Source organism: Musa acuminata, chromosome BXJ3-3 (assembly GCF_036884655.1).
Source record: "Musa acuminata AAA Group cultivar baxijiao chromosome BXJ3-3, Cavendish_Baxijiao_AAA, whole genome shotgun sequence".
NCBI classification, from domain to species: domain Eukaryota; kingdom Viridiplantae; phylum Streptophyta; class Magnoliopsida; order Zingiberales; family Musaceae; genus Musa; species Musa acuminata.
In genome coordinates this window covers 38,517,028-38,527,300 of record NC_088351.1, presented here as the reverse complement: position 1 = coordinate 38,527,300, position 10,273 = coordinate 38,517,028, and the positions used below count along the sequence as shown (strand labels likewise).

Here is a 10,273-nt window from a genome sequence, read left to right as displayed (position 1 = left end):
TGCCGAGGCGGTAAACGGGGCCGGCGAGGAGGGAGCGATACGTGGGCTCGCGGTCCAGTCTGGCAATGGGGGCCCTCCATGGCTCCAACGACTCGTCTTCACCGACCCCACCTGGTTTCGACGTCTATGTGTATATAAACAGATGAAACGGAGCATCGTTCGAACAAATCAACCCTCTTCCTCCTGCCCCCTTCGTCCTCCACGGAGTCGAGTTCTACGAGCGTAAGCCCCTTTCTCCCTTCGTCCTCCTCCTCTTCCGAAATGCCGGTCGCCTTTGATCTCTTCTGCTACTGCAGCAATCTCCGAAATGCCGGTCCACTCGATCTCGATTAGCTATTTTTCTCTTGAAATGACCAAGAAAAATCAAAAGCGAAACACCATTTGGATGCCCAAGCATGTCCTTGTATCTTCTCCTCTTGCCACGTTTTGCAGTGTTGTGGTCTGTGCATTGCGGTGTTTGCCCGCTTGACGGTATCTGACGCGTGGTGTTGTTTCGATTTAAGTAACATTCTCTTTTCTTGGTGTGCATCCTTTTTCCTTTTTCTTTTTCGTATTTGAATAGTTCGCTCTTTTTCCGACGAATGGCACGCGATGCTTCCTTTTCCTCGGGAAGGGAGACGCTTTGACTGTTTCCTTGTTCTTTTAGATCTGACGTTGGTCCGGTACCCTCGAAGCCATGTGATTTCTGTTCTGCCTCTTTTGATCCATGTATTTCGAAATCTTTGCGGGTTCTTTGAGAAGATCTTTGTTTCCCTTAACCGAATGTGTTTTTGTATCGACAGATACTGTGCCTGTTAGTTTGACCGCGAGATGTCGAAGTCTGGGGCGTTGGATCTTGCTTCGGGCGTGGGAGGGAAGATCAAGAAGGAAGACGTGCAATCTGCTGTCGATCAGTATGTTTCTCTGCTCAATCTTACCCGTTCTAACTTTCGACGTAGAACACGACAATCCGTTGCTTTGCAATTTCAGGGCATTTCGCCCCACAATGGCTAGAAGATGCCAGTGACTGGGTTTTTTTTTATTCTTCTGTGAAATCAAGTCCTTCGATGGATTTTGTGTTACTAAATGACACCTTGAAATCAATAAATGTAGCAAAAAAAATGAGAATTTGAAAGAAGTACAATAACGACAGGAAAAACTTGCAAATATTTTGAGGTCTTCTCATCTGTAGGTAAATGATCTTCTCCAAGTTGTCAGCTGCAATTTGTTGGGGGTACTTTTCTTTTATTAGCTGATGGAAACTTTTTTTTTTTTTTCAAACTTCTGGTGAAAATAAAAAAAATTCTTTGTCATATACTTGAATTGTTTGCCAACTCTGTTTCTTTTTCATCATATTTTTATGTAGTGAATATAGCCAATGGACGGCATTTAGTGCTATAAACACCATATAGAATAATTAATTAACAGCTGTTGAGCACTTGATTGACCCATATCAGCCGGCCAGGAACAAAGAGCTGGCATATAGGCTCAAAGTTGTCACTTAGCTACATACTTTAAATGCTTCCTCACAAGCTATTTGGATGTTCCTGATGCATAGATATCTATTGACTAATTTTGATCAACATGTCTCATGTGTTACACATTTGAAATGCCGAATATTTCTATATCTCAAATAATACTGATACTCTGAATCCACAAACGTGATAGAAGGCCCAAATAATTTGGGAAATAATAGCGGTCCACTGCCAAATGTCCAATTGACTTTCTAGGTGATAGATGACCATCCAAGTGGTAGCGCAGAGGTCCAGGAAAAGCCCTGCAACACCAGTTGCAGCTATTATTGATAAAAGCTACAATAAACACTGATAAAAGCAGCATTTATTGGTTTTGAGGGGCACCATGGGAACAGCTGCCTCCTTTGCCAATTATGATGGACGCAGAAATTGCTGCAGAGTAGAGGATTATCTTGGCATCTTTGCATTATTGAGAGCATCCTTTAACTATAGTGTCTGAACTACGTGGTCATCACTTCTTGTTGTAGTTTCACTAGCAAGAAAGTTACTCTTTATATTTCTGATCTAACTCTTTGTTGTTTGTTTCCTTGCCAAATCTAATGTGCTGCTTAACATTAACATGCATATTAGATCCAATTTCTAGAGTGCGTCATCACTTCAACTACGCTTCTGCTGAAAAATGTAGCAGGCTTATGATTTTTCAAGTTAGCTTTACATTTGCTTTATGATATTTTGCAATTAGTTTAGGATCGAGTAATCTTTGTCGTGATGGTCTAATCTTCAGATTGCCATGTGGTTTAATTTGCAAAACCGTTGATGTATTTGAATGCTTGCTGCACTAGGTACGAAAAATATCATGTCTGTTATGGAGGGGATGAAGAGACAAGGAAAGCAAACTACAGTGATATGGTATGTTATATATATCGGTAAAGTTAACTTTTTGATGGACTCCAATCTATTTAACTGTGCATCTTAGGTGTAATAAGTGTGAACATAAGGCATGTTATTTCTTTTTAGCACAAAATCCATATTCTTTGCAGACCTTATATGCTCATATTTCATGTGGGAAGTCTATTTGGACATTGAACTGCATTTCAGTATGATTCTCTGTGAACCATTGCAGCAGCATATGACACTTTGAAGTGAAATTATTGGAAATATGTTACTGACTACAGCATGGAGTGTTGAAGAGAAATATATTGTGAAATATTTTTACTTGTATGTAAGAGTTTTGTATGGTTATTGGAGGCTCTGTAATCTGTAGGTTAGCTGTCATCGGGTTGACAGCAGGTACTTTATGGAGCAAATAAAGCTTTCAATGATGGTGCAGATATGATCACAATGTAATTCTTTAATATATAAAGATAAGATTATAAGTTGAAGATTAGGATTATAGGAAAAATGATTTTCACAGTAGTATATTGAATGTGAAAAGATGCATATATAAGGCTTGTGAACCATAATTTTTTCTCAATGCTCAAGCCTAATTGCTATTAATTTGTTTTAACTAAGTTTTTGAAACATCACCGGACATTAAACAAGATACTATGATTTGACCCAAACTGTAAATTCTTCTAATACTCCACCCACTATCTTTTGCACCCTGGATGGCCTAATAGAATTTTAGTTTAGTTAGAATCAGGGTCTCGATGAAATTCATAAATAAGGAGACGACTGTCCATTGTAGAAAAATGGGGTAATGGACATTAACAAAAAAATATTTCCACTGGTGGCAAGGGTGGGCATTCTTTATTCTCTCCACTTCTCTGTATTTTTAGTTAATACTATACAAAAGCTGCTGGAACACTCCGCATGTTCACTTTAGCATCAATGATGCAATTGTGAAGGATAGAGCATCTTGTCGTAATCATACCAATAAATGTAGTGGGTTCATTTTGTAAAGTTCAATACCTGCAATCCTTTGTCAGCTGTATTTTGTGACTTTCTAACAATAGTTTTAGTCTTTGTTGGTTTTCCATTTCAATTTTACAACTACTGTAAGTCCTAAAACACATGCTTTTCATAGTCATCCAGTGTCATTAGATATATAGATCAATACACCACAAATCAAATTTGTTACATCATTCATGATAAATACTCTCTCATGTTAGGAAACCGGTGATAGCTTGCAATGTTTTTTCTTTTTGCACTTCAGGTAAATAAGTACTATGATCTTGCCACCAGCTTCTATGAATTTGGCTGGGGAGAGTCATTTCACTTTGCTCCCAGGTGAGCGCTAGCAATGTATTTTATTATACTTCCTAATTTTCTTCATCTTTCCTAGTATACAACACCACTGACTCTTAAGTTATATCTCTGAAGATGGAAAGGGGAGTCTCTGCGTGAAAGCATTAAGCGGCATGAACACTTCCTTGCCTTGCAAATGGGGTTGAAACCTGGGATGAAGGTATTAGTTATTTTATTTTATTATTGAATCCAATTGAATAATTTGCTGTAGAGATATATTTACACTCATATATATGGTTTTACTTGTAATGTAGGTGTTGGATGTAGGTTGTGGAATCGGTGGGCCTCTACGAGAGATTGCTAGATTTAGGTAAAATAATCTCTCAAAAATCTTTATATTTCAAATCCTCTGCAACTTCCTCAATATTACAACTACTCAAATAAATGTTTGGAAGAATCTCAATATGTTACTGTTATTTTATTTTTATTCTATTGTTTGGTGAGTGCGGTGCTTCCTGAGGCCAGCCTGTTCTCTAAACCTTAGTATATCTTCAGCACAAATAGTTGGGAAGATTTTGGCTGCTAGTTATTTTATCTGGTGTTTAGGTGGTGGTACTTCTCGTCACATGCCCAATACATCATATCATGGTATATAATTTATGCATGCTATGGCACAGGAATTGCAGTTTTACTGTGACATTTTCTACTTAATCCTCACGAGATAGAGGTTTATTTGCATTCTCCCTTCATATTTATATATTGTTATTATGTGTTAAAATAGGTTAAAAATGAGCAGTGCTTCCCATAGCAACTTTGTCAAACACCTGTGAAACACCCACATAATTAATTATAGTTAGATGATAATTTTCTATATTTGTTTAGACATAATTGGTAGGATGGTAATGAGAAGTTCATTGGTTTGCATTAGAGGGTTTTGATGATGTTCAGAAAAGGGCATCTGACCACTTCAAGGGACGTGTTATTAGTCTGACTAGGTATTTGACAAACTGGGTATACAAAACATATCTCCATTAAGGTTTCTTGTATTACATCGGTCTCTTTTTCCTTTCCCTTGTGAAATGAATTATATGGCCTAGAATCATATAATGGCAAACATTATGAGTGGTAGCAAACAAAAAGCTTCAGGAATTCCACCAGATTGAAAATATGCCCCCATCAAATTATAGTCTCTCTTTGTCATGATACTTTACAATCACAAGATGATGGAAAATCTTTCACATCTCTGCTCCTAGATGAAGACTTGAAAATTGAGCGACTGTGTTCAATTAGTTGGTAACTAGATTATTGACATCAATTAGTTGGTTGTTGGCAACACTGAAGCAAGTAGCTTAGGCAACATGAAAGAAAAAGGTAACCCATGTTAATCATTGTTATTTAAACAATGCATTTCAAGGACAAACACTTCTTGTGTATTTCTACTTCATCATTAATGTCCTTGGCAACATCTTTCCAGTTTCCTTCTCTCTTTTCATCTCTTTGATTTTTACAGCAGGACATACAGCTTGTTTATCATTATTGCTGGTTTCAGATAATGAAATCTTGGAAATACCCAAACAAATTTAGTTAAGATTTGATCGTAGCAGGAATATAGAGAAGAAAAAGGAAAAGGAAGAGTTCTGCCATTCTTTTAGATCTTCTAATTCTAATTTTAAATTCTCTTAAGTTTCTGGAGATCAGAAGGTTAAATCTCATGTACAGGTTTGAATATTGCTGGGGCAAAGCTGGCTCAGCTGTTTATAGGATTGGGTTGAGTTGTCAAGAAGATCAACCTCTGAAAATTGAATTATTCTGCAAACCTTATCTTAGTTATCCCATACAATGCACGTCTAAACCAAAACAACCAAATCTGGTTGCGCCACAATGCAATTTCATTACTGCAAGAAACTCTTTGTAGCTTCCAATGTATACTCCACGAGCAAAGAATCTCAGCTCAACCTGATTTTGAATCCAAAGATGCAAGTTAAAGTTCAAATTTTTTAAGAGATGTCATGTTGGTTCATTTGAGTTTACAACTAGATGGTAACCTCTACTTCAGCCTTTTGAGTTGCGCCTCCCTGTGTGGATGATGAGAAGCCATTGCAAATTTTAATATATAAAACTGTTTGTTAATTGTAAACTCTAGTTCTATGGGAATATATTTTTCTTAGAGGTTAGGTCCTGTACATGAGATTCAAATCTGTGTGTGCCATCATAGAACTCTGTAAATGGGAAACGTACCACATAGCATCCTGTCGATAAGAAATATACCTCAGAATTAATATGTTACCTTACAGTTGCTAAGATGAAAAAATGCACTTGTAATGACATGACGTGTGGATTTTTTGCAGCTCAACATCCATTACAGGATTAAACAACAATGAGTACCAGATATCAAGGGGAACAGTAAGTGCATATCTTTTGTTGGAATTTTGTACATATCAATGGCATCAGTGGATGTCTCAAGTCTCAATTTAAGTAATTCACTTATTTTAGTGGGAGTTCCTTTTATCTCCTCATGTCTCTCTTTTTAGATGATTACCAGCCAAAATATATGACCATTCCTTAAACTGATCTTTTCCCTACAAATATCATTCTACAGGAACTCAACCGCATAGCAGGAGTGAGTGAGTCCTGCGACTTTGTTAAGGTCGGTTCAGTTATTAAATTTGGATTTGTAGCCTTTTTATCTTTTTTATTTCCAAGACTCATTTCCAATCAAATGTTATTCCTAGGATTACTATAAATATTGCTCTTTTCTAAATTACATGAGAAAATTGATAAGGGCGTTTGCTTTTCAAAATCATATGAATAAGTGTTCAAGTTAGTGGTAGCATGAATGCTGAGAAGTGCTGTCACACAATTGCAGGCCGACTTCATGAAAATGCCATTTTCTGACAACACATTTGACGGTATATATGCGATAGAAGCAACTTGTCATGCACCAGATGCCGTATGTTCTTTTATATGTTTGCCTTTCCTAGTACAGTGTTATCTTTATAGAATCGTGAGCAATGTTGGATTTGTGAATTGAGCAGGTTGGCTGCTACAAGGAGATCTACAGGGTGTTGAAGCCTGGTCAGTGTTTTGCGGCATACGAGTGGTGCATGACCGATCATTTCGATCCAAACAACGAAAGTCACAATAAGACCAAGGCCGAAATTGAGCTTGGCAATGGACTTCCAGATATAAGAACCACGAGAGAATGCCTTGACGCCCTGAAGCTTGCAGGATTTGAGGTAAAAGAAAGTGCATGCTCTTTCATCAATCTGTACATGCCCCGTCTACCATATGTTTATGTTCTCATTAATTGCTCCTTTAAGGTCGTATGGGAGAAGGATCTTGCTGTTGATTCTCCTGTATCTTGGTATTTGCCACTGGATACGAGCAAGTTCTCGATAACTAGCTTCCGTTTGACAGCTTTTGGGCGATTCGTTACGAGAACTATGGTACATGATGCTTCTGCATTTCAAGATTTGGTTACAGTTCAAGATGTTTGCTTTTGTTACAGCGAACGGTTGCTACTTAAATTTGCAGGTCAAGACATTGGAATTTGTGGGTATTGCTCCGGCCGGAAGCAACAGGGTATCATCATTCCTAGAAAAGGCAGCCGAGGGACTCGTGGAGGGAGGAAGGTAAGAAAACTTGAGTTGCTATATTTGATGTATAGAGACACCAATAGAGGAGATATTACTGCCTTCTTTCCCGCATTCCATTAGTGAGAAATTAGTGAACACGACAATGTAATTTCAGCACATTAAACATGCATATTGAGTAACCCACTCCAATTTGCTGAATTATTGCAGGAAGGAGATCTTCACACCAATGTACTTCTTTTTGGTCAGAAAGCCTCTTGCAGATTCTTGAGGAAGACCAAAGTGTGTATTTGCTAGCTGCAGAAGTGTTATCTCTCCTTGTGTGGATGGTTAAATATATTTTCTTTGTAACCAGTCGATTTATCGCCCGAACATGGCAGGGTCACCATTCTTGGTATTATTTATAATTTCTTGTTCAATATTTCCAGATTGTGTTCTCCAATATTTATCTTGTATTGATGGGAATTTGGTGCTATTTATTTTCTCAAAGCTAAGATTTCCTTATCGATTGGAATTTCGTGTTATATATTTTCTCTTGTCCATCTTTTGAGGTGATAGTCGAAGGTCAAACATTTAATCTCATTTCTTCTTATGTCATTAATTTTATCGACGAAATAACTATTGGTGCTACTACTTCTCCTATCGCCTCGCGAACTAGGGCATTCACAAATTAGATCGAAGGAAGATGACATAGACAACAAGAGGAGGAACAAGGTGGTCGGAAGCACAGGAGGCAAGAAGCGTCCTCTGCTTTATAGATCGAAGGAAGATGACATAGACAACAAGAGGAGGAACAAGGTGGTAGGAAGCATAGGAGGCAAGAAGCGTCCTCTACGACAGCTATTGTTGGTGTTGTAGTTGCTCATGTTGCTCCACTCGATGGTGGTCATTGTCGAGCTTAACGTGCTGACTGCATCCTCTTTGTTGTCCTCGTCTAAGAGTAGCTGTCACTCCAGCTCTTGTAGCCGGTCCTGCATCGCGAAGAACGGCCTATTGTTCGACCCGAACCCGGTCGTCGTTTGCGTGCGGAGAAGAACATCTCTTGCCACCTCGCGAACCCAGACGCTGACAAATTGGACGAAGTTAAGGAGGAAGAGCCCGAAGAGACGTCAACAAGACGAGGAGGGTGGTGGGAGGAAGCGGAGGAGGCAAGAACCGTCCTTTGCTTTACAGATCAAAGGAGGAAGGAAGAGTGCGTTCTGCAGCAATAGTTGATGCCAGTTACAGAACGCGCTCTTCCTTCGATTGGTAAAGCAGAGACGCTTCTTGCCTCCTCCACTTTCTCCCACCTTCCTCTTCCTCCTCCTGTTGACCTATCTTTGGGTTTCTCATCCTTAAACTTCATCCTATTTGTCGACGTTCGTGTTTGCCGATGTTCTTCTCCATCACGCAGACGATGGCTGGCTTGGGGTCTTTGTCCTCCGTGATGCAGGAACGACTGTAGGAGCTGGAGCAATACCTACTCTTGGACGATGATGACGAGGAGGAAGCGGTCAGTGCGTCAGGCTCGGCTGTGATCATCACTGAGTGGAGTGACATGATGCAACAGCTCACGTCGCTGCCACTGCCTCCTCCAGTATCTACGGTGGCAGTGCCGAACCAGCTCTCTCCGCCGCACACCAACGCGGGGACGAAAGCGTGTGAAAGCCTCCACGCTGCTTGCGAGAAGTTTATATGAAATTAATAGATAGTGAAATTAAATTTTTTATCATTTTCATTCGTATCTTTTTACATTTGACAATATATGTGATTTTTTTTTCATTTAATGATGTGAGGAGAATCGAGGTTAAATATTTTATTTTCATAAGTATAGAAATCATAATACTATATTTTAAAACATAAGGATCGAAATACTAATCATAGTTAATTTTGTAATTATCTTACTAAAGCGAAAGGATGTCTATCAATTCCAATAAGTATTTATTGATATGTTCATGGTCGGAAAAGGATGCATTGGATAAAAGATTGATGCATGTTTTACATGTTATTTTAATAATCTATGATAATTCTACGAATCACATAACTTATTTGGGTTTTTCTTTTTATCATTTTCATGTTGCGACGTATGATGAGAGAGACGAAATGTCGAACATCTTACGATGGTATAGGATTGGATAGGGTTCTCACCTAATTATATATTATCATATGTAGTTAGTTATTTTTATTATTATGGTTCATACATTTTAAAATGTTACATTGGTATACGAAAGTGAAACATCTAGGTTTATCTATCCTAACAATATTAATTTTATCAATGAAAACATAAAAATAAAAGGTAAAAAGATAATTTTAACATTCGGTGATGAACAACGATATCACTATTATTGATGCTGACGTAATTGCCTCGTCGCCTATGATGACAATAAAGTTCTCTATCATCACAATATCGCTCGCCTCCATGAGGAGTGCACCATCTCGTCGAAGGTAGGTGGAGTCACGATAAGAGTAAACATTATCATCGTCGAAGGTGGTTAAGCAACTACGTCGACATCGATGCTAACGATGCCGCCATTCGCCACCACCAACATCGTCCACCATCGAACTTTAAAATTATCATTTTATTTTTTATTTTTATATTTTCATTAATAAAACTAACATCATTAAAATATATGAATATGAATGTTTCACTTTAAGATATAAGAAAACTAATTACAGAAAATATAATTAGCCCTAAGAATATGAATATGAATATGAAAATATAATATATGAATATGAAAAGTCACTGACTTGTAGGCCAACCATCTCATGCCCACTAAATATTCAAAAGTCAAATTCATATTACTATTTTTCTTATAAAGTTAATTGCCACGATTTTGCTATCACAAGTTAAAACCTTTACCCGCCCAAGTTTTGCCTAAAATTGTCAATCAACCTACTCCCTTTGTCTAAAGTCATCCCATAACCAATTAAAAAATATCTAAACCTATTCGGTAATCACGAGTATCTAATACAAATTTCATCCGTTATCATCAGAATTTAACAGAGTACATATGACTTTTATCTAATATGAAGACAAATATGATTAACTATCCAAGTTCA

General features: G+C 37.9%; 1 protein-coding gene across 2 annotated transcripts; it reads left to right on the top strand.

The window, feature by feature from the left end:
• Window positions 1–73: 73 nt before the first annotated feature.
• LOC135581263 (cycloartenol-C-24-methyltransferase 1-like) lies at window positions 74–7,738 on the top strand. Of its 2 annotated transcripts, none has more exons than XM_065142813.1 (13): window positions 74–222; window positions 783–893; window positions 2,297–2,363; window positions 3,610–3,683; window positions 3,777–3,861; window positions 3,956–4,011; window positions 5,990–6,044; window positions 6,241–6,288; window positions 6,508–6,591; window positions 6,677–6,877; window positions 6,962–7,087; window positions 7,176–7,273; window positions 7,445–7,738. In XM_065142813.1, exons 2-13 carry the CDS (start codon window positions 811–813, stop codon window positions 7,503–7,505), a joined length of 1,038 nt encoding a protein of 345 aa, XP_064998885.1. In that variant the 5' UTR covers window positions 74–222; window positions 783–810; the 3' UTR covers window positions 7,506–7,738. The 2 variants fall into 2 exon arrangements, with proteins under 2 accessions (XP_064998885.1, XP_064998886.1); XM_065142814.1 differs by lacking the exon at window positions 74–222 and adding an exon at window positions 241–502.
• The last annotated feature ends 2,535 nt before the right edge of the window (window positions 7,739–10,273 follow it).